A 27766-nucleotide genomic window follows, 5' to 3' on the forward strand; every position below is an offset into this window, starting at 1 on the left:
ACTCTGACTCTCACCGACTTCTTTCTAGGTCTGTCAAGGCTCTCTGCCTCTGTGTCCTCTCCTGTCATCTTAGTGTGTCTCCTTATCTCATGTTTTTGTGTGACAGACTAGTATGTCACTTGCTTCTCTGTCCTGTTGTTTTATACATGGCCGACGTCTTCTGGAGGAAACAAAAAAATTCATTCACATGTGCTTTATCCGGCTTTAAAGCCAATTTCCCATATCAAAAAAGTACATAATGAATGCCAGAAGGCCCAGACAGTAAGTTTAAAGAATTCTTGTTATTTTTGCAGTTAAATGTGATCAGGCATTTTTCAATGGATTTTGTGTCTTCTACCCAAAGCCTCACCACCCCTCGCCTTGTCTTGCTATCCTTTAGCTCAAGGCTCATCATGCAGAGATACATATCAGCACTGTAGGGATGAAAATCTTTTTTTACAGTCCACTTCTTAGAATTTTTATAATTTCCAGTCCTGCTATGTATTTCTCTGATTCTCAAGATCCCCACATCGAACATCAGCTGATGCCGATACAAAAGCCAACACTTTTTTATGTTTATATAAACAAAGATTTATCTGGATTATGAGCCACCAGCTGGTTGGTGGTACATGGTGGGGATTAGTAATCATCAAATAATTTATAGTCAGCACGTGTGGGAGCTGCATGTGAACTGTCTAATATATAGCTCATCTATATAAATATAGATGAGCTTCGTTAATGAGCAAAAATATGTATGTAGCTGTATTATTATTATTTATGTAACATTGGTCATTGATTGCTATTGTGATATTCACAAGTATAATAACTACAGGGATGCCTGCAAAGTCATTACATTTACCAGTGTTGTATGGTTTTCTAAACAGGCGTATACGTTTATGACAATTGTAATCATCAACCTTTTCCCTTTGCTTACAACCACTCAAGCTCCGCAGGCACTGTCAGTGTGTGTGTCACCTACTGCAGGCCCCTCTCTCTGAGAGGTTGCCAGAATGTGTGGAAGCACAAGTTGAACATCTAACAGGACTGTGTGTGTGTTGCTCAGCCTGGCAACCAGGTGATAGTACATCACACTCTCCTTCTTCCCATTCTCAGCTTTTCTTTCTGTTTTGTTCTTGTGATCTTTTATTTATTTCTCTACTCCATGTCTTCGTCCTCTCACTCCTCTCACCTCCCTGCCTTACCTTTAACCCTCTTCCACATCCAACTCTTCTTCATCCAGTCCTTTTCATTATACTGTCATCTATTTTTATCTCCTTGTGTGGGGGCATAGGAGGTGTTTGACAGTATGGGAGTATGTCTGGATTGGAGAAAGATGCATGATAGTGTGTGGCTGTGGGGTTATATTCTCGTAAGTCTCGTATCATGATTCACGACACGAAACTCTGCAGTCTTCAGATGGAAAGGCGTTAAGATGACATAAACCATTAAACTAAATGTTAATGATATGATCCAAAAATACCTTTTTAAGCAATTGAGTCAGATGCCTGGCTTGTGATATTGTTGTGTGGTTGATACATATATATGTGATGAGGTTATGCTACCTGGGCACAGTAAATTAACAAAAAAATCCCTTGTGAAGGGGAGGTGCAGCATTTGCTTTTGCATGCAAAATCAAGAGCAAGAGCTTGTGTTGTTTGTTCTTTTCTGGCAGCATTAATGCAGTTTATACATCATCTCCTACTTCCGGATCCAAAGAGGAAATTTTGGTGCGTACGCAGAACTCCAGAAGTCAGACTCCAGTCTGACTCAGCGTGTACATGCAGGGGTAATCTGACTATGAATCACATTATCCAGGTTTGTTAGTCCGATTAAGACTAGCTTGATTTTAGTCGGATTAACGTGTTCGGAAGAGGGTTTAGTTACACTTTGATTTCTTTTTTTAAGTGTGTATAATGTAACTGTGTATACTCTATTGCTCTTTCAGAGGACACAAGTTAATCAGCATAAATTTACCCAGACATACACTTATTTTTTTCACCTCTACCAATAACTTAATGTCAGAATTCTTACAGCTCAACATTTCTAGAGACAGAGAGCAGTCACAGGCCAATTTGAGCTAAAAAAACTAAAAAGAGTGTTGCTAATTTTAACAGTGTGAAACACTATTTGCGAATCTAGGGTAATTATAAGAAAATAGTGTGACTTGTGCTCGTGCTCGTGCTCGTGCGCGCACACACACACACACACACACACACACACACAAACACAGAGGAATCTAGAGGGTGGGGGAAGGAGGCAGCTTCATGCCCTTGCAGTTGATCATTGGTTGGGCCCACAGGGGAGGGGAGGGGCTTCTGTGCTACTGTGCTGTTTCTGTAGAGCGAGGGGCAGAGCAAGAGAGAAAGAGAGAGAGAGAGAGAGAGAGAGATAAAGAGAGAGGGAGCACGAAGAATTAATGTACATGGGTGGGAGGGAGGGGTTCTCCCAGCATCAGTATGCCTGCCCACCTCATTTCCACTCCAGACATAGTTGCTGCTGCTCTTGTGGATAGAAATAACAGCTGGGGTGTGTTTGTGTGTGGATGTTTTAAACATCAGTATCCTGTGCACTGCCTTCATCCTCTCAGTTTGCAGCAGTGAACAGTCAACTGTGATATCTCAGCGAAAGGACCAGACGGCGATTGAGACAAGTGGACATGGAAGAGTGATGAAAAGAGGATAAAGGGTCAACAAAAAAAGAAGACAAGCTGGACCGTTCTGGAGTTTACCCAACAGAATTATAAGGATATATTACGCTTAATGGCTCCTCCCCTGAATTTATGTACGCAGCACATAACATCGTAATGTCTTTGCACCGGAGGCTGTGTTTGTGATTCTGGACTACAGACAGATAAAAGGCAGCTTCAGTATGTGCGTTGGGCAGCTGCAGCAGATGTTGAAGACATCTTTGACTTTATAGGGAGCGGAGGCATTTCAAGCATAGATTGGACTGGAATTCCTTTAAACAAAGTCACATTTTTCTCAGTTGTTTTCCTTTTTTGTGCCTTCAACTGGGAAGACTGTTCTACAAGGAAAAAGAAGAGGAAAATACACACTTCTTGTTGTGTTTTAACCTCTTTTCATCTTTGATTAAAAAACAAAACTGCTGGCACTAAAGATATAACAAGATCGTATCTCCAGCTCTACGTTTTGCGTCACTTGGAAAAGCAAATTGAAGCAGTCTCATCATGGAACTGCAATATGGAGTCTTTCTTTTGAACTGAGTGCAAAAAGCTGAAGGAAGAAATTGATAAAGTGGATTCTAGGGTTCATTGTACCCTTGAAAGGGGCCCTTGGACACGCTCTCCTCCCCAAGATGATGAATTCATCCCTGGATCCACTGAACCTGAGCTATACTGAACCCTCAAATGCGTCTGCTCCCTTTTGCCTACTTGAGATAGGCTACTCCCAAATTTTCACAACCTGCCTCCTTGAAGTCTCTATTATACTTCTCCTCACTGTTCTCATTATTTTTGGTAACCTGGTGGTTATTTTTGTGTTTCACTGTGCCCCCTTGCTTAGCCAGCACACCACCAGTGCTTTCATTCAGACTATGGCCTATGCTGACTTGCTGGTGGGGGTCAGCTGCCTCTTCCCATCCCTGTCCCTCCTCCATCACTTGCAGGGCCTGGATCCAAGACTAACTTGCCAGGTGTTCGGGTACATGGTGTCTGTTTTGAAGTCCGTTTCAATGGTGTCGTTGGCATGTGTAAGCGTTGATCGCTACATTGCCATCACTCGACCTCTGTCTTATGCGTCCCTAGTAACTCCTTGTCGAGTCCGCTGCTGCATCCTCCTTATATGGTTGTATTCTGCTCTCATATTTCTCCCCTCTTTCCTTGGGTGGGGTAAACCTGGTTATCATGGCGACGTGGTGGAGTGGTGTGCAGTTCAGTGGAGGACTAGTCCGGCATTTACGACCTTTATTGTTGCACTGCTCTATGCCCCAGCTGCACTTACTGTCTGCTTTACCTATGCCAATATCTTCAAGATCTGCCGACAACACACACGGGAGATTAGCGAGCGCCACGCTCGTTACCGACCCCAACAGCTACAGGGCCCAGGATTGACGGTAGGATCTGGGATCAAGGACAACAGCGTGGCAGAGCAAGAGCAGTTGCCCCACTCGGCACAATCACAGAAACTTGAAAACCACCAACCACAATATCAGTCTTCCTCATCAGCATACCCAGACAAGCGATATGCTATGGTACTGTTCCGCATTACCAGTGTGTTTTATATCCTTTGGTTGCCTTACATTCTTTATTTTCTGCTGGAGAGTGGAGGGATCTATCACCACCCTGCTGCATCGTTCCTCACCACATGGCTGGCCATCAGCAACAGCTTCTGTAACTGTCTCATCTACAGTCTCTCCAATTCTGCATTCAGGAAAGGCCTGAAGCGCCTCTGCTCCTTCTGTTTACAGAGCAGTGGCAGTGGCTTTGTGGTTGAGAACACCAAAAAGACTTTTGTTGGCTCTGTAGAAAAGGGTTGTGCTGGGCCAGGATATGGATATGGCTATAAGGATATTGGAATTGGCACAACATGTCATGTGTGATGCTTTTGTGCCAAATTGGCATGTGAACTTTCTGAAAAGATTCCTGATGTATATCTGTTGTGAAATGTCTTCTCTGCTTAGCTGAAACATGCTGTGAAGATATGGAAAGTGATGCCAGTGTGGCACTGCCGTTACACAGACATGCTCTCTCTGAATATGCCGCTGTTGGTTAAAACCGAGAACGGTCAAGACCAAGGGACTGAAGGACAAAAATGCTCAAATAGCCCACAGAAGTGTTTTAAAATGGTCATGGCATGCTGGTAAACGGACATGTGTGAGAGATGGAACGACAAAACAGTGTCTTTAAATCTGTGGTGAAGGAGACTGTAATGTGCTCTATGAATTTTTATTTATGGGAAGTGACTTAGTGAGTATTTATTTGATTTTGCCAGACCAAGAAACGTTACAAGAAAACTTCCAAAAAGCTGTATGTGGTGCCATCACCAGTATTTGTCAGCATGGTATACATTGAGTGCAAAAAAAGAGGAAGTATTCACACAAACGGAACGGTTGATTCCTGTGTTTTAGCAATGTAGCGCTGAAGTAAACTGCCAATGTCGAACTGTTTTACTAATTTTCTCTCAGCGTCTACATGCTGGAAGTGAAAAAGAAAAGAAAGAAATAAGAAATGCCTGCTGTTTTTTTGTTGTCGTTTTTTTTTTTTTTTTTACAAAAGTGACATGAGATTCTTTGACTGCTTCGGTGTACGACTGTTTATCTTACTACAATCAAATTTACAGTGAACTTTTTAGTGAATTTCTAACCACATGATTTTTTTTTAAAGAAATCTTGTTGGTTTCATTGCACCTTTGTTGTTTAGATTATGTAGCCCTTCATTATTGTGTCCAAGGCAAAGCAAAAGCAAAAAAGGATGTATTTTTACACCTATTATACACAGGTTTTTGGTACATCATTGGCCTTTATTTACTGATAAGGTTTTTGAATAATGGTAAAAATGCTAAGCGTAAATGGCTACTCTTTGTCTTTGGGAGTGGCAGAGAGGCACATTGTAACGAGTAGTCTTAAATGTGTTGTTGAATTGTTGAAATTCTATATTTTTCACTCTGTTGCATACAATTAAAATATCAAGGTGTACGCTCTGTTGTGACTACATTATTGTGCCTGAGTTTGGGGTACGAGTGCATCTGCGCACACACAAACACATGAACACATGAGCACAGGAGGATTCCACATTGACAGAACACACAAATAGCCTATTCATCCTGCCAGCAGGCTAACCTCTGTGCAGCACCATGAAGAGCGACTGACCCTTCAACTGTGCACGGGTCCGCTTGCACGTATGTGCGTCTGTTTTCCAGCATCTTGGTCCCATGTGTAGTTTTGTAGACGTTTTTTCCACCTTGATATTGACAAAATGATGTGTACTGGATCATTAATTCAAACGTTGTAAAATATTATTTCTACTTTGACCCATGGCGGCTCATTTCAGTCGGTGTTTATTTGGGTGCACATGTTCTAGCTTTATATACCACATCTAATTAACTAATGAAAGTTCAACAGATACTTGGATTATATATTATATTTTTTCTAAATATCTTAATATATGACAATTTAGGTTAAAACAAAGTTTGTGTAGATTGTCCTCTCCACTGTGTTGGCTCAGTGATGCCTTGTGTGCATGAATGTGACTGTTTCTCTGTATTTGTGATATATTGTTGCCTTGATATGCAAATGAAAATGACCTGTTGGGGAAAGTGTTTTCCTTCAACAGCCAGAGAGGGCTTGGTTTATGGACGGGACTGTTTTTAAAGTGATTGACACAGACTGACAATGGTGTGCATGTAAAGAGAAGAAAAAGTTTAATTAGCTGGCCTGTGTGGAATTAGCTGTCTGTTAATTCCACATTCAGCACAGAGTGACCTGAACCACTTTTGTTGTGTCACGTCTTTCAGAAATGTGACTGTTAAAGCAGCTTTTTGAAAGGTTAAGGATTTGTAATTGTTGTTTTTCCTTCATCTGTAAAACTGAAAATAACCAGGAGCAAACATGTGACTGAAACAGTTCTTTGTATTTGTCCATGTGTTTAAAGGTGTGTGTGCAGTTATGGTAGGATGTGATCACTGGCTGAATTGGACTTTTGAAGATATTGCAAGGGTGCTAACAAAACTGTCACTTTCCAATGTTTTTTAGCACTACTTGCCTTGAGTATACTTTGTGTTGTGATTGTGATTTATTGTGATGTGAGACAGATTCACATGTTGACATGAAATGTTTTCATGACATCTGTGAAGCATTGCCAAATATTATCATTTTTATCTTGCTTTGATCACATTGCTTGTACAGAAGTGGCATAGTGAATGTCTTGTTGTCAAACCACACAAATGTATTTTTGTAAAACTACTTCTCGTCTTAGTTTTGAGTGCATTGACGAATATTGCAAGGTTTAGCCGCATGCTAAATGATAAAAAAAAAAGATAAATGGTAAAATTATCATATTTTACTTTGATAGTTTCCTTCCACTAAGTATTCTAACCATACAATTTATAAGTATTTGTTTCAGGTAAAAAGAAAAATATATTATTTCTGAGAAGAGTGTAGGATTTCTTGTCTTAGAAAATTTGAACAATACACACATGTTGTCATAGGTCACCTTAGAGGATTTTTTATAGGCTTGCATTCATTTCTCCGAGACCTAAACATAACCACTGCCTGCCTTATCTTGCCTGACTAAAATACTGACCTAAAACATTGCCCCAGTTTCAGTTGTCGCCATTTGTCCCCAAACGTGGCCCATGACAGAAAAAAACACCCACATGCTCACATTCTGCTTTGTTTTTTTCCCTGTGAGAAGACAATTGGCTCTCATGTTCTCAAGGGAAAGACACTGTGGTAGTGGCTGTGTTGAGGTGTACTGCCATGCTGGATAAGGTTAAAGCAAATAGGTAGTATGAAGGCAAGGAAATGCAGCCTTCTGCAATGAGAAAGAAAGTTAATTTTTATTGTGCAGCAATTGCTGAGTGAATCTCACAAAGGCAGTTTTATAGTAATGGTGAAGGTGGGGAAATTTATATTTCTGAGTATCAGAGTCCTAATATTGTTCTTTATCATTCTTTATTGATACATAAATAATAATGGTGGCTTGCTGATCGTATATTTCGCTTTTGTTTTTGCGTCGTCTGTGGTTGACGGACATGCTCTGGTGCATTACCACTCTCTCGACTGGGACTAGCCAGATGTGTTTGCCTTGGGAACAAGTGTAGTCCTAATGTGGCTAATGAAGTCACGTACTGATGATGTGACTCTCTGTAAACAGAAGTATATTAATGGTCTTTGGATTTCCTCCAGACAGCAAAACAAATTACATTGATAAATGTAATTGGGGCCTTATTTATGATAAACTATAAAAAATCAATTTTAAGCCACGGCAACTTATCACAAATACACTGTTCATGTTAAGTAATCAACTGCAAAAAAAAGTACTGGTTTGCTGTTATGTCCTACAGCGTCACTCTGATGGTGCACACATGCTTACACTGTATTTTCTTATCTGTTGTCTACTCTGTGCTGGATTTTTTTTTTTCCCTCTTTGTTTTAATTTATTTTTATAAGAATCAGATAAGACCGCACAAGATTCTGAATAATGGCTGACTGTTAACCCATCTGCTGTGAGTCACAGGTTATTATCACAGTAGACCTTGAGTGTTGAATCAAACAAAAGTTGCAGGTGTGTCAGCTGGGGCTGATTCTGCAGTTTAGGATTTTCCCACACTGAAACTGCTTTTCTGTTTGATACCACGACCATTTAAGGCCAAGGTTTTTGCAAGATGGCTGCTGTCATTGATGGACAGTGTTGAGATTAGTGCTGCAATTGATTACTAAATTTTCATTTAAATAACTAAAACAAGCTGTCTGATGTTTCATCTTTTGAACTGGATATGTTTTTGGTTTCTTTGCTGTACCAAAGAAATGATTAACACTGAATCATTTTGAAGGTTTGGTAAACAACGAACCAACATTTTTCTTTACGTTGTATTGACCAAACAACTAATCATTTATTCAAGGAGATAATTGTCATATTAATTGATTATAAAGTAATCCCTAGTTGCAGCTCTAATTGGGATATGCTTAATGGTGAAACCTCAAATTTTGCATTTATTGAAAATGAATCCCTGTGACCAATAAGACGCCTATCATTGGATAATGCTATGTAGGTTACAAACCTATATGGCTATTTTGCAGTTGTACATGTTGTGTATGTGTACCAGGCAAATAAATGTACTGTTATTTTAAGAATCCTAATCTTGTAATAATTATTTTTCCAGTCATGTGACAGTGAATACATGTGCAAGTGGATCTTTCAAAGTCAATTTCTATATGCATGAACAGCATGGTTAAATGTCATTAGCAAACACCTCTGGACTAAATCTGAAAACTTAAACTTAAAGTTTAGACAAAAGCAGACAGTTATATTTAGTAAAGGCTCTTGGCTGGAGATCAAGTCGCGCACTTGATAAGAAAAGAAATGGCCCTCTCTTACAGTCTGAATCGCATTCACACACACACTCGGCCGTCATTTGTCAAATCTTAAATGCCTCATGTTAATTGTTACAGATAAAAATAAATTGTAGCGTGTGCGTTAACGTGCAGCTGGAACGTAATTCATCAGCACCATATTTGTGCAAATGGGTCGGTCTGCTGGATTTACATGCTGGCAAGAGCTGCCAGTGGGAACTGAAAGTGGGCTCTGGCAAATAATAGCAGGAGAAAAAAAAGCAAGCCATTTTAGTGTTGGCACAAAATGGTGGGGCACGAGACAGGCAACTAAGATTTAATGGTTGCCGATGTCATGGTTGGGAAACACTGCTATGCTTAGGTTACGGGTATTCTAAAGGTAAAATCAAAAAGGATCTCTGAACTTAATATTAGTTTGTGGGTTGTTCCTTATTATTTGGGATAAGGGACAAGCTTTGTATCAGGCCTGATAAATATCAGCTCAATGTTCTCATGGTATCTCAGCAGGGTCCTTTAGGAGCAGAGAAAGAATAACAGAGTGACATGTCAGCTATTGTGTTGAGTCAGAGAAAATGGGGGGACATAAACAATAGAAGGGGTAGTGACTCAGCCTTCCCACGGAAACCCTGCTCTGGTACTTAATTCCCAGCTTTAGGAACATGTTTGCATACATGTATTCGTACACACACACATGCAATGTGATGTTTTGTCTCTTATTGACTCTCATTAAGTTCACAGAGGCTTTTGGATTTCTGCTGTACTAATATGAACCAGCGTGACATGTAAGAGAAGTCTTTGAAAAATGAATACATGTTTATTGCTGTTTTTAATGCAGTTTTCTTCGTTAATTAATTGAGGACATAAATGTAGAGATTGAAAAATAGAATAGATGCACTAGATGATTAAATATCACATCATATGTTGAAAATGTAAGAATGGATTCTCTTAATGAACTTGCAACGAGAAAGCGACTGTTCCTTCTAAGTTTTTGCAGCAGATGGACGGGGAAGAAGTGGATTAAGCAGCAAAGAGCGGTGGCTTCATAATTTGTTTTAATGACTCGGTAAAGCAAACCCTGTATAGACATCTTTAAAGGCCACCAGAGTGGAAGCTACACTGTATTGTAGTCACATTGTTGCCTTTTTTAGCACAGTTTCCATTGAGGCACAATCCTCTTAGCGGCCTATTTCCCCCTTCTCTCCTTTTGTCTTTCTTTGTCTCACATTGCCTCACACTTCAAGTCTCCTGCCGTGGCGTTTGTTTTCACTCTCCACTCACGCAATCCTAATTCCAAAACTCTCTTCAAATGAACAGACAGACAGAGAGAGAGAGAGGGAGAGAGAGAGAGAGAGGAAGCTAATTGGCCATTATGTCAGAGGTCTTTGTACATGCTCTCAGCACTCCAGATAAGTATGGCTAAGTGGTGCTTTTATAAACATGGATGCTTATCATTCACTGAGAGACTGTAGTGCGACTGTAATGCCCCCCCCCCCAGCAGATTGCTGTGGTGCCTTTAAAACTTCAGCTTGATTACATAAAGTATTAGAAATTAAATTTGTATTTGCAAGTATCTCCACAGAAGTTCGATTCTTATATTGATTGAAGCATTTAAATATCGTATGCTTTCAAAGCTAAATTAGCTGAGAACAAACCTTTAAAGCCACTCTTTCACAATTAGTATTATTCAAACCTCCCCGGACATCTTGTAATGTTGGCTGTAACCACGACTTAACTGGGTGTGGTGGAAGTTGTGGAATGGACTTAAAAAAAGACTGCTGTTATTGGTCTCTGTTCTCCATTTGTTTGCTTTGTTTTTAGTTTTTCTTTCTTCCTGCATTTCTTCTTATACTTGCATTATTTTTGTTCCACTCTCTTCCTCTGTGGAAGTTGGAAACGGTAACCTTGGGAAACGGGAGCGGGAGAGGGAGGGAGAGGCTCCATGTAAAACAGAGAGGCCAAAAAGGTAAAATTAGCAACATGGTGAACGTGAGAGATTTTAAATTTACATTAACCAGGGATCTTGATGGTGTGTTTAATGTTTTGCCTGAAGTGCGTTTGAACAATGCTTCCTGACTCGCCAGTTTATGTTGGAGGCATTTTTCCAACATGGATCAGATAAATCTCATATTAACCGGATCCTTTAACATCAACCTGATAAAGCTTTATTGTGATGTACTGCTGACTAAATGGCAGTTCCTCTTTGCTTCTGTTGATTGCTTCATTATCGACTTGTTATGCACGGATTGTGAGCAGAGTCCCACCACCAGGCGACAAAACAGAATATGCCAAGATCGATTTCAGGTGTAAAAGTTATATGAATACCTATTTTTTCTTTATTCTCCTCTTTACATCCACTTACTAGACTTATTAAACCCAAGGTAGGGTTCTGTTATTTGTGGGATAGATTTCTTCAAGTGATCGAAAGATTCCTTTGAGATTCTGCTCCATACTTCATATTTGACCTTCTCACGCTGGATATAGCCATTAGGAAGTTGTCCCTTAAGATGTTTTTTTTTAAAAGCACAATTCTGTTATCAAAATCCCTTGAGCCTGCCACTTTCAGTCCATCACACATCAACAGTTGTTTTGTTTTTAAAGGTGCACCTGTATGTAAAGACCTCTTTAAGGTGAATTTCCATGTAATGGCCGCAGTATTGTAGAGAAACATCATTTATTTATAAGCAACTTGTTCCAAATACATTGGTCATCAATAATGAAATGAAGTGTGATTAATCATTGAGAAGCAATGCTAGTTTGGAGTTTTTATTGATCCACTTGAGTGCATGTATATAAATGTGTGTGTGGCATTTCTCTTTCATCACATTGGAGGGGTATCCCACAGAACTATGCTGTCCCAGTGCACTGAATACAGTTATGGTTTTAATTCTGCCTGCCTTTAATTCTGTGGTTTTAATCCTGTCCATGGACAATTTTGTCTCATTTCATCAACTTTATTGCTCTCCTTTTTGTTCTCCTTTAGTCGAACGATTCTGTACACACTCCAGTGTCTCAACAACAGTTAGATTGCCTACATTTTATTTACACACATTGCTTTTTTTGGTGTGGGCTTCGAGCGAAAAATCTGTTGCCACCTGTTTCTTGTAGGAGTGACTGAGGCTGTCTTTGTATCCTTATGAGAATTTTTACCACCTTTTGTCAAAGAAAAATGGTGAAGAAAGGATATAGGATGGACATTTGGTAAGTGAGAGACATGTAGAGTCTGCATTGTGGGAGACAAAACCACTGTGCCACCGCTACTTCCTCTTACTCCGTACTGTAAATCTCAGCAGTGCTTGAGGCATCATCGCACTTGAAATTGAAAACATCTTGGTGACTTTTCATCGACAGTCTCCTTTTGTTTATCACAGTTTATTTTCTTCTTCCACTTCCACCTTGACCTTTCTCTCTCTGTCCTCTTTTGTCTCATTGTTAGGAGTCGCCTCAGGACAGTGCCATCACCAGAGACATTAACAGGACGTTCCCAGCTCACGACTACTTCAAAGACACTGGAGGAGACGGACAAGACTCCCTCTACAAGATCTGCAAGGTGGGATGTTAGTTTCAACACGCAGTAGGTAATTTCTGCCACTAGGGGTCTCACAGTTAAAACAATAACAATTTTGATGATGAGAAGCAGCCATAATGGCAACCGTAATGAAACAATCCTTGAATAGAAATACAGATTTCTGTGGTTTTAAAGGGGATTAGACATGCTTTAGCCATTTTATCATGTGTATTTTTCACTATATTTCCGAGTTTAAATAAAGGTTATAACCAAACACACTACTCAACAAAAGAGATACATCTCGTTGATTTAAGATATTTTAATTACAGAAATATCATACATATTATATCTTTAAATTGTTGTTTTAAGAAGGTAAAACTTCATTAGAGCGTCTTTATAATCTCAGGATTGCTGTGGTTCAAATCCTCAAGGCATACAAGTGAGGTCATATTACCAGATGCTATCAGTGGTGATCTTTACTACTAATAATAATAATCTGCATTTGGAATTGAATCACATGGTTACTTACAATACAGTGTAAGTGCTCAGTCAATGATTTCATTTACAGTTAATGTAATAAAGTTTATGGAGCAATAGTTAGAGAGTGTTACATTAAAATGAAAAGTTCACTAATTAATGAATCAGCCTCTCTGTTTCAGGGTGGTTCAGGGAGTTCATAACTGCCGGCCAAATAAGTTTCTTATTGAGCGGTCACACATACACACAAGTCCACCGAAGTACTTCTTCTTTTTTTTCTTTCATATGAAATTAAACGTGCATATACAATTGAAATATACCAACTTTCCATTCTATACTAGTCCCATGGGAATAGCCTGGCTGCAACATGTTCACACCTTTTTTCTCCCCCCCCACATTTTCAATTAATTCATTATGTATAATTCAGACGAGGTCATCCATCTCGTCCCAGACAAGCACGTCCTCAGGTGTGTGTGAATAATTCAGTGAGCCCTCCCTCCTGCACTCTGTGTGTGAACTGATCAACACATTGTTTGACTTGTACTAATTATTTGTATGTGTAGCTCAGTTGGCCACTATAGTACAAGTCTCTCAACCCATCTTCATACACTTATTATATCGCCATGCTTCTCCAACCCCTTTCCTTTTTCCTCTATATCATATTCAGTCTTTATTCTCTGTGATATCACCCCCTCCCCACTTCAGTTCCTCTCTTTATCTATGTCTTCCTTCACTGTTATTATAATTCCAGTAACTGGCCTTTTTCAAGAAAAGTCAAGTGTTTGAATAAAAGCAAAAATGACCAGACATGGCTCTCAGCGGCTTGTACAACATAATTCAAGTACTCTTCTTGAGAAAGCTTCAATCACGGCTCTTCAACAACACTTCTACGTCAGAGCTGGAACGACAGTATGAAGGCTGTGTAGCCACCATACAGTTAACTGCATGCACACCCGAAGGTTTTTTAAAAAAAAGCCACCATGTCAGACGTCTTTTTAAATATTATTATTAACAAGTGTTAACTATGGAGGCTCATTAAATCATTATGAAACTGTGTTTGGACCATTTAAACACGGGGATGTCACAGTAGTGGTCACCAGGAAACGGCAACACACAACAAAAACGATAGCAACAGTAAACGTACTTCCATTTATGTTGTAGTTTCTTTGGTAGAAGCATACAGTACATAATTCCTGGGGAAAGTCCCTAGTTCTCGGTACTAGCTCATGTTGTGGAAATAATGCCCATTTATTATACAATACCATGTATTGTATTTTGGAGGACACAAATAACCCAAGTCCTAGCTGCAGGCTGGAGTAACAGAGGTCAAATAATCAGCTACTTGACTGACAAATGGAGCTTTAGTCATGTGTCAATTACAGGCTGCAACAAGACAACGGTTTGAACTTTTATACAATAATTTAACATCGTTTTATTTCCCTCGTCAGTTTTTGAATTCACTTCTTTCTGTGGCTCCCTCTTCTCAGGCTTACTCTGTTTACGACGAGGAGATTGGCTACTGCCAGGGACAGTCCTTCTTGGCTGCTGTGCTGCTGCTGCACGTGAGTTCACGGATCAGCTTGGTTCCCGCAAAGCTTTTTCAATTTCGAGACTGTGGAGGAAATGTCTGGTTTTCATTTGACAGATCTGCAGTTACTGTGCAAAAGTCTCAGGGCAACAGAAGCTTTGTTGTGTTCATGTCTGTCAAATTCTGTGATCTTTGGCATTTGGGTTGGAATGATGTGACTGAAAGTTGGTTCTTGAATAAACCTGGAGTAATGGACCTTTTTTCACAGCAGATATTTTTCAACATGAAATAGTTGCACAAACACAGGTTTGTACCTATAACTTTAATTAGGTGTCCACTCCAGGTTTCAGATAGTGTTTTCTGGATGTGTTCTAATACAGTGACTGAGAAAAAATTATCCTCTATGGTCATTATAACATTGCTAAGACAACAAATCAAAGTGCACACTATGAAATATATCTGAAAGTCTCAAGGCTGGAGAGCTGAGAATTGCTCTGCCCCCTTCTGAATGTCTTTCAGCCTCTCCTACGTAGTCATTTTAGCAGACGAGGCACTCAAGCAGAGAGATGCAAGATGGAAGGTCACATTTTCTGTGCTATTGACATTTTATATGGATAAAGAAAAGCTGTGTCCTGTCCATCCTTCATGCTTTCAGACACTCCTGCAGTCTAGAGACATGTCAACACTCCCACCTAGTGGAGGAGCTGTGTCAATGCCTTCTCAGAAGTTTGTAGACAAAGGATAAGATGTGCTGAGAAATCAAGTTAAATTACTGTATTTATTTATTCAGAAAAGTATTAGATCTTAGATTTGTTGTGTATGTGTTTAGTGAAATTAGATTGGGTTCAAGTTTGTCATATGAAGTTGATCCTGTTCTTAATATTTGACCCACAGCGTATAGGTTTGTGAGTTAAAAACTTGCAACCATCTTGAATTTGAATTGAAATTAGGGACTGACGACTGAATGTCTTGGTCTTCTCTAGATGCCAGAGGAGCAGGCTTTCAGTGTGCTGGTCAAGATCATGTTTCATTATGGGCTCAGGGACCTTTTCAAGCAGAACTTTGAAGATCTGCATTGCAAATTCTTCCAACTGGAGAGACTCATGCAGGTTTGTGTTTTTGTAGATTTAAAATGTCATAGCAGTGGTTGCCCCTGCTTATTCTTTTTTTCTGTTAATTACCTCCCTTCAGTTTTTTTCCCTGTCCAAATAATTGTCTTTGTCATCTTCTTTCTCTCTGTCTTTCATAGGAATATATACCAGACCTTTACAGCCATTTTCTGAATGTGGGTCTGGAGGCTCACATGTACGCCTCCCAGTGGTTCCTCACCCTCTTTACAGCCAAGTTTCCTCTCTACATGGTCTTCCATATCATTGACCTGCTACTGTGTGAGGTTGGTAATGAAGATCTCATATACAGATCCCCAATCTCTCTATTGTGTTCAGACATTATTCAATTAAGTTATTTATTTTCTTATATTTCAAATTGATAAATGTATTTCAAAAATGGTAAAACTAAAATGTAATTGTACCTGCAGCAACCCCTATTTTCATACTCTAGACTCAACACACATCCTGTTTCTTCAGACTTTCTTTTTGATGCCTCTATTGCAGTTGAGAGCTATGTGTTTGCTACAGAAAATCCAAGCACTGCAAGCACCCAGAAGTTGAAATAATGAAGTCTGGAGTGAACAGATGAAATAAAAGAAGAGTTCCTGAAGAATTTCCTTATGGTCCAAAAAAAATGAGTTTAAAGGACCGAAAAAAATCACTTTTCTGCTGAGAACAAAAACTTTGAGTCAAAGACAATGTTCCATGAATCATCAGAATAATGCAATTACTGTCTATAGAGATGAATGACACTCTAATGCTGAAATGATGTACAGCAGCTAGTGCTGGGAAACTGTTCACAAAATGAGGACTAAACATTTTCAACATCATGGTCCAAACCAAGGCAAAATCCTTGTTCATCAATCTAAATGTCCACCCATGAAGTGTGATGGCACTATGTGATAATCTACAGCAAGAAAAAAAGTGTATGCAGCTATGATATTTATGTTTAATAAATGATCATTTTGTTACATTGTTGTATTTCTTTTCTTTTACACAAACTTCAACATTTCTTTGAATCCTAAATATATTCTGAATGCGTTTCTTCTTTTCTTCACTTCAGGGCATCAGTGTGATCTTCAATGTCGCTCTTGCACTTCTGAAGGTAAGCTGGCAACCCCCAAAATTAAACACACATACATGCAACTTTTCTACTAGAACTCTGAGTAGATAGAGAAACACAATTTTTACATGTGTGTTGATGGACATACATGTAGAATTAGCACATGTTTTTGTTGACGATACACTTCAGTCAATTTTTGACTCAAGTTGATTCCTCCCTGTATTATGCTATGTATAGTTAATTCTAACAAACATGAATAAATGATAATATGTTTGCTTTCTCTCTCTCTTTCTCTCTACTTCTCTGTCCCAGATAAATGTGTGCCTTATTCTTCTCCGTGTGCTTTTTTTCTTCTCCACTCAGACATCAAAAGACGATCTGATCCAAACAGACTTTGAGGGTGCGCTCAAGTTCTTTCGTGTTCCAGTTCCTAAGCGGTACCGTTCTGAGGAAAACGCAAAGAAACTGATGGAGCTGGCCTGTAGTATGAAGGTAATTGTGAAGGATAATATATATGTATTAGAATCTCAGTGGGTCAACCTGTTATATGTGTCATATTTACATCTGAAAATTCAGATTCACCTTTTTTGTCAAACCTAATAGTGTTTTTAATGTCTTTATATTCAGTGTGAATACGAAGAATAACTAGTAATTGATTCTTGCTTTCGCACAGTAAATAGTCTAGAAATATTGATACAAACATAAAGACTAATAGTTAGAAATAAGATATACTTGAGTACCAGTAGGGGCCACTGTTGACCAGACTTAAAAGATGCCTCACACAAACACACACACACAAACACACACGGATACACTGACACCCCGACACCAACACCTGTGTCCTGACCTGTTTTGAATAGTCTGGCCTAGTTAAGAGGGCTTGACTTTGAAGTTAACTTTGGGCAGAGAGATATTTATGAACCTATACTCTGTAAAGGAGTCCACCAGAAAAAGAAGAGTTTTAGATGCTCCAGCAGAGCAAAACAAGTCAGTTTCATAATGTGGAGTCATCACTTTTTCATTTTTCTGAAATAAAGTCTTTCAAATGAATCCCTTAACTGAAATAAATGATATATTCAGGCAATGCTTTTTTAAAAATGTACAAATCCGATACAACCCAAAAATCACATAAATCACATGCTACACTTTGCACAGGCTGTAATGGTCACATAGAAGCACATGGCACCTCTATTTACTGCATGACTTTACAAGAGAAAATGATTCCAAGAAGTCATATTGTAGCTGGAATTTAAATTTGACTGGAGGTATGCTAATCTGAAGCTTGGGTATTGTCACTACAGTAGGATTTACTGTCTGCTGATTAATGCTAACCTCAGGGACTCATGATACTGATTGATCCACAAATCTTTTTTGGTTTGGCAGCTGCTTTATTCAAAGGACTGATCATTTTAAATCCGCCTACCTGAGAGTGCATGCACAGACTGACAGACAGCTACATTAGTGACATTGATTTGTTGTTATACATGTTATTAATAAACCAGAGGCTAAGGCAGAACATGCAGGTTCTTAACCCTTGAGGTGATGAGTTCCTCCTCTCCTGCTCCGTTATCCTCAGTATATCACAGTAAAAACTGTGATATCAGGAAAAATAAATTCACCCAGTCTCTAATAAGGGGCAGAAAAGTGTGGTGGCTTGGGTATACTATATATATTTGTATATTTGATTTGTGATAATAGTAATGAGTGTCAGGGGAAGAAAGTGCAAAACCTCCACTGTGTAATTATGGTCAAAGGTCATTACAATTTTCATAGTTTTTAGGTGAAAACAAGAGAGAAGAACCCTTAAATGAGATTTGGGTCACTCCTATTTTGCCTTCTACTCTGCATTCCTTTTGACATAATGCCATGATATGCAAAAACGACTGCATAAGGACATGTATATGTATTCTGTTCAGAATGACACAATGATGTTTTTGTGGATAGAGGCATTGCTGCTTTTCTCTTCCGTGTTTAAAATCGGGCACATAGTAATCATTGTATGGTAACTGTTTTTCTTACAAGAAGCCAGTGTAAGGCAGAGGTTGTTTACTGAAAGGCCTGTTAATGAGGCTGCCTTAATGCACTGTGTGTGCAAAGTGCAGCTGTAGGGATGAATGTGTGACAGTGGGTGTTTTTTTAAATGGGTGACTGTTTTGCTGCTGATGTGATGGAGGTGCCGCACTGAACCGGGATTATCTGCACTGAGCGTTAAACAAGATGATGAAGAACGAGCCACTGAAATCTAGATTTGCTGTTCGCCTGCAGAAACTTCCTCCTGCAAAACACTATATCCACATTAAAGTAGACCATTAAAGATGGCGCTGATACACGGTGTTGCATCCTTATACATTCAAAATACATGAATGTATTTTAGTAGCTTTCTATCAAAAAAATTTAGGCAGTCATTAAGCAGTCATCACTGCATGTGAAATATATGCCACAGTCCAGGGGGAAAAAAATGGGATTACTCATCATATTTGTGTTGCCCAGCAGATCAGCCAGAAGAAGCTGAAGAAGTTCGAGAAGGAGTATCACACCATCAGAGAGCAGCAGGAGCAGCAGGAGGCCCCAATTGAGAGATATGAGGTAGATTCATCATGCACCCATGCTATATTTATGCATCCATGAGCATCTCAAATTGTTAAAATACTGGTTTGTCTGACAAGAGCACAAACATTTAGTTGCGCCAAGTCTGTCAGCAATATTTCAAAGTGAAGTAAAAGCCTCCAAAATATGGATTTGACCACACTACTCTGACACTGTTTAACAAATATAATCATGTTATTGTTTTAAATACAGTGTTCACTTTCCTTACATGAGAGATTCTGCATATGAATGTGTGAACTCAACCACCATTTTCACAATAAATCTCTTTTTTTGTAGATGTTGACATGACAAACTGCATGGCACCAAATGGGAAAAAAAACAAATAATTGTACATATCATACATCATCTCAATGGAAATGGGTTCGTTGTATACAGTACAACATCATTAGTCACAGTGACTGAACTCCCTTTGTTTTGCTCTTAAAAATGCTCCCAGCGAGCATGCAGCATTTTATTTTTCTCTTAAACGACAGCATGATTGGTTCAGTCATCTTTATAATTATGTGAAGATGCTAAGACATTTATGTTGAAAGTGTGTCGTAAAGTGTTCATTATTCAATTTCTTTTCAGCATCACTTTACATCAGTCATCCAGTTGTAGCTTACACATTTATCAGTGGAGAATAAGCAGGACACAGCGTTGTCCCGAAAAGAGAATGTTGTGCAAGATAGATGTCAACATAGGTTTGAAAAGTGTTGCCCAATCTTCTTTTATTAAGTTAAAGAAGTAGATGAAATTCAATATTTCATAATATGTGTATCTGAGCTTGTCACCTCTGGAAAAACCTCACAGTGTTTTTTGTTGCGTGTTCTCTGTGGCTTTTAATTATGTAGCCCAGTTAAACATTACAGAAGCAACGGTTACTACGTAATTACACTCTCACCTGAGGACGGTTAACGTTCTCTGTCACCGTCTCGTTCAGTAGTGTTGCATGACTTTAGAGGCAGGAAGACATTCATTTGCAACTTCATGATTAACTCCCGTCTCGTCACTGTCCTTCCTCTTTTGCGTCTCTTCACTTTTCTCTGTTCGTATACTCTTCTGTTTCACTGTCCCTTCATTGTATATTCTTGTCTCTCTCTCTCTCTCTCTCTCTCTCTCTCCCTGTCTTTTCTTTTATTTTCTTTCTATTTACTCTTCTTCCTCTCATCTCTCTCCCTCTCCCTCTCTCCTTGTTCCCAGCGGGAGAATCGGCGTTTGCAGGAGGCTAACATGCGCCTGGAGCAGGAGAATGACGACCTGGCACATGAACTAGTCAGCAGCAAGATAGCGCTACGCAAAGACCTTGACAATGTAAGCCAAAGAGACAGAATGCTTGTGAAATATTTTGTGAGGAACCATGTTTTCAAAAAAATCTGACTTGTTGCTGCCGTAAAAAGACACATGACGGGCAAGTGTGTCGTTCATATGGCAGCAATTGTGCAAGAACCGCAACAGGGACAGCGTGTTTGTGCAACACACAGACGTAGCCTCTGTTTAACTGAACTGTGATTTTTACACTATCTCAGAATTATATTAGCGGTGTAATTATATAGAATTATATGTGTGTGTTTGTGTGTTTGTCAGGCTGAGGAAAAGGCAGATGCCCTGAACAAAGAGTTGCTGCTGACCAAACAGAAACTGGTGGATTCTGAGGACGAGAAGAGGCGACTGGAGGAAGAGTCTGCACAGGTTAGAGCCGACAGGACACTTTTGCTAACGTCCAAACCGGGTCCATTTATATGGACTTAGTTCATATATAATGTATGGTTCACTTTAAACCTCATGTGGTTTATAGGGTTGCACGTTCAAGGGAATGCAGTGATAGTGTCAGCACTATTGCAGCTCACTGGTATGAGACAAAAGAAGCTCTGGATCATAGTCAGAGTGCATTATTTTGTCTGCGGTTCTTCATTCCAAACAAACACACACTGCGACCGCTGATTTTATTGTTTTTATCAGTACATTGTCAATACATTTGAACATTCACCTGCTGTGCTGTTAAATAGGAAAACATGAGAACATTCTACGATATCGCTCTTTAAAACAAGGATGGCATTTATATTTTACTAAGCCAAAAGAACAGATCATACTGTCTTCCACATTTGTTCCTCTGTCCTCATCTTCGGGGTGGGCGTCTTTAGGTGCCTCATGATTCGATTACTATTCAGGGGCCGTGATTCTATTAAAAAATGATTATCGATGCATCTTGAATTGATTCGTCTTGATGCATTTTCAGTCAGTCTTTTGAAAGCCTTCGTCTCACTTTGTGATCACTCGCCACTTAGAGTTGAATTCATTTCCATTATCTTTTATTAAACTAAATGAAATGTGTAAACTGGAAAGTTACAACTGCAACATCTTGAATCACAAGAAGACAAAATAAATCACGCTTTTACGTGCAATAAGTTTAACAGCTCAGCTTCATTAGCACCCGTGTGGCTCTCCTTCATTCATTGCTCTTGTTTGTAGCACATGTGATATTAGCCTCCGGTCGTCGGTGATAAAGTGAACAGTTATAGTGACGTGTAATCAAATTTGGACATTTGTGAATCAATTCAGAATCGTCCGCGTCTGTGCTCACCATTTCCATATGGTTTAAAAAAAAAGCCTATGTCAGTGCTATGTCAAGCTTATGCAGGGCTTCATCTACTAAGAACACAGACAGTCAAACATTCAAGGTCAGAGGATGTCGTTTCATCTTTGATGTTAATTTTCCACCTAATAGCAGAGGACAGAGCTGCTGACCCTGTTCCCATGTGTGTCCAGTGTCCTTCAAATGCCTCCTGTCTTCTCGAGTATGTAGTTGTAGGTGTGATTGATGTATGTTCTTGCATTCAGGTTGTATAGAAGGTGACTTTGCCCTAAGCTTCTCGTCTGCCAATACATTTCTGTGTCTTCTTTACATTTCATGGCAGTCGCACGGTCTCTGGAGTCTGGGTGTGGAGTGGCGATGCTCCTGTCTTTGCCCTCCAACATATACTGACTTTTCTATGTCTTTGTGTGTGTGTGTTTGTTTACAGCTGAAGGAGATGTGCCGGCGAGAGCTCGATAAGTCTGAGTCGGAGATTAAGAAGAACGGCTCCATTATTGGAGAATATAAACAGGTATGGACTTTGAACTTGAACTGTGACTACATAATTGATACTGAGATGTTACATCTTCATAACATGCTTTTCAAAACCAACGGGTAATTCCAACATACGTAAAATATAATAAAATGAATACAGGTGAAATTGAATACAACTCTATTTTAATCCTGGACTGCTAGATAGTCTGAAGACTTTTGTTTCAAAACTACATTTAATTCCATTTTGAGTGATGTTAGTTAGAGGGCAGTTTGGTCTATTTTGGTTTGTTTTAGTTTTTCCTCGTCTTGAAATTATCGTTGATGTTTGAGGAGTGAGTCATGAGCACCTCCTTTCATATCTAGGGCTTGATCAAGCCATTGCTTTGACAAGACGAGATGAAAATATATAAAAATAATATAAAGCGTACTGTTTTCATTACAGATGTCTTTATTTTGTGAACTCTTGTCGGAGTTGACCCCTTTGATTGCTGATCTCATGTGCATATTTTGAGTTCCTGTCTCCATGTTCCTCTTCTGGGGATTTTTTCAGATCTCATCTTGTCACATTATGCTTAAATATAAACCCATACAGATCACGTACTATTACCATCAGCACAGAGAATATGTGCAACAAGCCAGCTCCTATTGCTCCTTTGAGGGACAGAAATAGCAAGAGAGAACTCATTTAGAAACAAACCTGAACTTCGCCGTAGTCGAAAGGTATTAGCAGAAGAGTGAAATTGACAGCAGATCTAAAAAAACGGTGACAAGAGCCATCATAGAGGAGAGAGGGGTGGTTTGATGGATGTGTGTTTTTGCACCTGTTATGGGTGAAAGCTGAGAGCTGAGAGCTGTGCTGAGTAGAGCAGAGCTAAGTGTGAAAATGGGGCTTCTTCAAAAATAGTTTTGTGTCAGAGAGGAAGGGGGGGTGATGGATGAAGAGAGAGGCAAAAAAACAGAAAGTCTTTGTGTGTGCGAGAGCAAACAGAGAGAGGACAGGAGATTTCAATCCACTGGGATTGACAATATGAAGAATCCCAAAAAAAATACCGTACCTTGATTTTAACCTAGATAGCTTTTATTACTCTTGAAATATAGTTTTTTCTGTGTCACTGTCTGTGAGCGGCCAACTTTCTTTCTTGGGAATTAAAGCCAGAAAAAAATCATTCATTTTGCCAATTACCCCTCTTGTTCAAACGGACAGCGAAACCAGTGTTCAGTGGTGCTTTAACATCTCTGTTGTAGGAGCAGAGCCTCTGTAGATGCAATCAAGCTCGCTGGGTCATTGCCAGGTAGCAGCAACATGTGCCAACACTTTCTCCCCCCCCCCATCTCTCTCTCTCTAAGGTTCTTTCAGGGTTGTATAGAGTTTCAAAATATTTTGTCCCTGGACAGCACTTCGACATGTCTGCTTCTACTTCTAAGCTTTGTACTGTAACACAGTGGAAGCGAGAAGGTCACTGCTACAGATCCCAGTTAGACCAACAAACCAAAATTGATATCTCCTTCACCTGAAGGTGTTTCTCTCTGAGGTCGTTTCAATGTGGAGTTTGTTCTCCCTGTGTGTGTGTGTGTTGGTTTTCTCCCGGTATTTCCTCCCACAGTTTTAAGATTTGCAGATTAGGGATTAGGATAATTGGAGACTTTAAACTCACCACTCATGTAAATGCGACAGTGAATGACTGTATATTGTCCTTGTGACTGTGACCTCTCCAGGGTGTACCCAGCTTTTTTGCCCTATGTCAGCTGTCTCCAGCTTCTCCTGTGACCCTTAAGGGGATACAGTGAGTGTGTATGTAATGTTACATATGATGAATAATTAAAGTCTTCCAGTTGACCCTTTTCTAGCAGGTTGCACCATATACAATATTCAATTATCAAGAGAACAGGCCCCAGGCATTAAAGTGACGGCCACAAGTGATGAATTATTCAGTGGAATTGTTTTAAAGTCAAGACTTAAAATTGTTTATGGAAAAACACAGTATGAAAAAACATGAAAACTAAGATGGAAATTAGTTTATTATTAATGTGACACTGCCGTGTCAAGCACAAAGGAGATTAAAATGCCTATTCTCTGTGTGGGGGACATGTTGTGGAGGAACACAAGGCTAAAAAACAGACAATGAAAGAGCAGGAGACAGCTGCAACATCAAGAGGGATAACGGATCAGTCGCGTTGCAGGAAAAGTAGCGAGGTGGGTACAGTAAATGCACTCGAGGGCTAATGAAGGAGACGATGACCGCCGAAAAAAGATAAAAGACATGTAGGAGGAGAATGATGGACGTCTTCTTGGCTACAGATACACAGATAGAGGTGTATGGATTCATCTCAAAGGGAGGATGATAAAGAGATGTACAGTATATGCTGCAGAAAAACAGGAACAGAGAGAGAGAGATGTGATGACCCAAGTACCCGTTAGGATGACTCACATTGATCTCTGTAAGCAGTAGCTGTGTGTGTGTGTGTCACTGATGGTTGTTGCTGTGGGTTACGGCTATAGATTGATGAGAAAGAGGAGAAAAAGGAGACTAGATGTGTGTGCAAGCAAGTAAGCAATGCATTATCTACAGCACATGTTATTCCATGTGGAAATCACCAAGACACTGCACTAAGTTTGACCTATGCCAGAAGTGGTAGCCATGAAAACAACGTTGGTTGCATAAAGATGAATCGCAAGACGCAAGTAAAATGAAAACATAAATTATACATGTGCCTTTGAGTCATTAAAAAGAAAAAAAAAGTAATGTATGTGCATGCTGTGAACCCTCTTGGAAAAACAGGACATGACATTATGACATTTACTAATGGACTTAAAAAGTTAAGAGGATCAAGTCTCCTCCAGAGACACTAAATGTGCCACAAACAGAGTTGGGAATGGAAAATACCGAGCAGTGCACACGCTGTTATGTTCAGTCTGGAGACGCAGAAATCGTTAGCTGAATCAACTGAACTGCACAACGCACTCCTTCTCTGATGTCTGCTCATATTTGCATGGGCCAGAGTTTGGTTTAAATCAAGTACTAATGCACGCTGACCACATAATAGTAGGTTTTGGCCATTCCTTGTTTTTAGTAACCAACAGAGCACTACCTCTTTCCAAGGTAGAAGGTACAAGCTGTGCAGACATGTCAAAATGACTGATTGATACGAAAGAGTTTGGATGAGTTGTTGATTGAGTAGAAAACGTGTAGCTCAACCCCAATCTCTCAACTGCGGTTCCTATAGATCTGCTCCCAGCTGAGCGAGAGGCTGGAGAAACAACAGACCGCCACAAGAGGAGAGCTGGAGAAAATCAGAGTGAGTCTCTTTTTCTTTCCCACTTACACACACACACACACACAGGTTTGGACATCTTAGGACACGGCATTGACTTCCATTCATGTACACGGTCTTAACAAAGCATTATTCCAAAACGAACCTTAGAAATGAGGACCAGGTTTTGGTGTCCACGAGGACTACTGGTCCTGACAATGTCAGAGTATATACCAGGTCCTAAAGAGGCAACAAATACAAGTTCGCACACATACACACACACAGCTGCATGCCCTCAAACATAATGCTGTAGTTTAACAGCCAGGCATTGTAAGTGGATCATAATTACATAATTAGGCTGCTGATCAACAAACGTGGAAATATAATACAGTGTGTGTATGTGTGTGGGTGTGTGTCGTTTCTACACACTTTCTATTTGAAAAATTAATGATATAAGTGCAGCTCTAAGGATGACTGACAGAGCTTATTGCTGCCTGTCATGTGTCATTATGCACGTGTGTTTTGTCTAACATATTGGACTTAAGATGATGTAACGGATATTCAGTATTGTGCAAAAGTCTCAGGGCACTGCCAGCCTTGTTGTTATTATGTCTGTTAAATTCTGTCATCACTGGTATTTGGATTGGTCTTATTATATAACCGCAAGGGAGTTTAAGTCATACAACGTGAGTGTAAATGCTCAATTATTTTCAATATATACATGTGTATATATATATATGTATATGTATATATATATATGTGTGTGTGTATATATATATGTATATATATATATATATATATATATATATATATATATATATATATATATATATATATATATATATGTATATGTATATATATATATATATATATATATATATATATATATATGATAAATGTATAACAGATATTTGTCGACAAACACAGATGCCAGTAACATTAGTTAAGCTTCCACTCCCAGTTTAAGAGAACCAGAGACGTGTTTGTGTTTGAGTGTAAGAGTAGGTCACACTAAATACTTGATATTTCAACCTCGAGAAACTGTTTCCTGACAAATTTGTTATTTGCTGCATATATGTTTCCTGTATGTGTTTGAATAAAGTCTTAAGACGTGTAATTGACCAAAGACCTTTGCACAGCACTGTAAATATAAATATAAACTGTCATCATCCTGAGTTCTGTCCCTGGTGAAGTCAAAATTATACATTGTCAGAGACCTGGTGCCACCCTCTAACGGGAGTTTGACTGCATCATTTTTGTCAGTATTATCTCTAATGCCTCTCTAATTTAATTGGCTTTATGACTTTAAAAGTATCCCAAAAATACCCTACAAAGTAGGTAGTAGTAATAATTATCACACATGATATCTGTGGATTTCAGAAAGCCTGGTCACGGCTGTCTTAGCCAGTGTCAGACTGCAGAGCCTTAAATGCACAAATGCAAGTATTCTAAGTAATTGTTGTTTTGACTTTTGGACATGAGGAGAATGAGGAGGTAGGCAAAGGGGCGCTGGGCCAGATGTCTCAGCTCCAACACTTGCACACTTGGCTCGTGAACTGTTTGTGTCTACAGGCTGTAGTTGGGAACAAGGCCACATTGGCTGGAAGCTCTGTCAGAGCTGCCCATAGACTCTTGAAAAGGCTCACTAAACATTCACCAAGCCAAGGACAAGTCCTGAAAAGCATGTGCCAAGGTCTATCTGTCTGTCTGTCTGTCTGTCTGTGCAGTGGAGTGAATATACTGTACACCAGGGGTGTCAAACTCATTTTTGTTCAGGGGCCACATACAGCACAATTTGATCTCAAGAGGGCCGGACCAGTAAAAATAGTAAAATAATAGCATAATAACTTATGAACAACAAGAACTCCTTGCTTTTTTTCTCCTTTGTTTTACATTTAATGAACGATATTTTTACAAAACATGAAATTTCTTGAGAAATATAAGTGCAATTTCAACAATATCGTGCACAAATGTACTATTTACACATCACACTGGATCTAAAAAGGCACAGCATTTAGTCACAGGTATCTGGATGAGAAAAATATTGTATTTGACATTACGTTTAGATTGTAATCGTAGTGTGAAATTTTAACAAATTCATCCCGTGGGCCGGATTGGACCCTGCCGCGGGCCGGTTCTGGCCCCCGGGCCGTATGTTTGACACCCC

The 27766-nt window shown here is 39.4% G+C and overlaps 2 protein-coding genes across 5 annotated transcripts in view; both read left to right on the top strand.

Moving 5' to 3' along the window:
• The window catches only part of LOC122758004 (rab GTPase-activating protein 1), a 58292-nt gene that overhangs the window by 25192 nt on the left and 5334 nt on the right, over positions 1-27766 (top strand). For 3 of the 4 annotated variants that reach the window (XM_044011782.1, XM_044011780.1, XM_044011784.1), the window contains 11 exons: positions 12443-12556; positions 14479-14553; positions 15503-15628; positions 15769-15912; positions 16692-16733; positions 17055-17183; positions 19182-19277; positions 20481-20591; positions 20865-20969; positions 22301-22384; positions 25573-25644. In XM_044011782.1, coding sequence (XP_043867717.1) covers positions 12443-12556; positions 14479-14553; positions 15503-15628; positions 15769-15912; positions 16692-16733; positions 17055-17183; positions 19182-19277; positions 20481-20591; positions 20865-20969; positions 22301-22384; positions 25573-25644 — 1098 coding nt within the window. The remainder of the gene's footprint in view (positions 1-12442; positions 12557-14478; positions 14554-15502; positions 15629-15768; positions 15913-16691; positions 16734-17054; positions 17184-19181; positions 19278-20480; positions 20592-20864; positions 20970-22300; positions 22385-25572; positions 25645-27766) is intronic. The other variant, XM_044011783.1, reaches the window with a different exon arrangement.
• LOC122758005 (probable G-protein coupled receptor 21) lies at positions 2435-8790 on the top strand. The gene has a single exon (XM_044011785.1). It carries the CDS (start codon positions 3295-3297, stop codon positions 4534-4536), a length of 1242 nt encoding a protein of 413 aa, XP_043867720.1. The 5' UTR covers positions 2435-3294; the 3' UTR covers positions 4537-8790.

The sequence above is a fragment of the Solea senegalensis genome, linkage group LG21 (genome assembly GCF_019176455.1).
Source record: "Solea senegalensis isolate Sse05_10M linkage group LG21, IFAPA_SoseM_1, whole genome shotgun sequence".
In the NCBI taxonomy this organism is placed as follows: Eukaryota; Metazoa; Chordata; class Actinopteri; order Pleuronectiformes; family Soleidae; genus Solea; species Solea senegalensis.

Coding starts and splice junctions, on each gene's coding strand:
- LOC122758005 (XM_044011785.1), top strand. CDS start 3,295: ATGATGAATTCATCCCTGGATCCACTGAACCTGAGCTATACTGAACCC.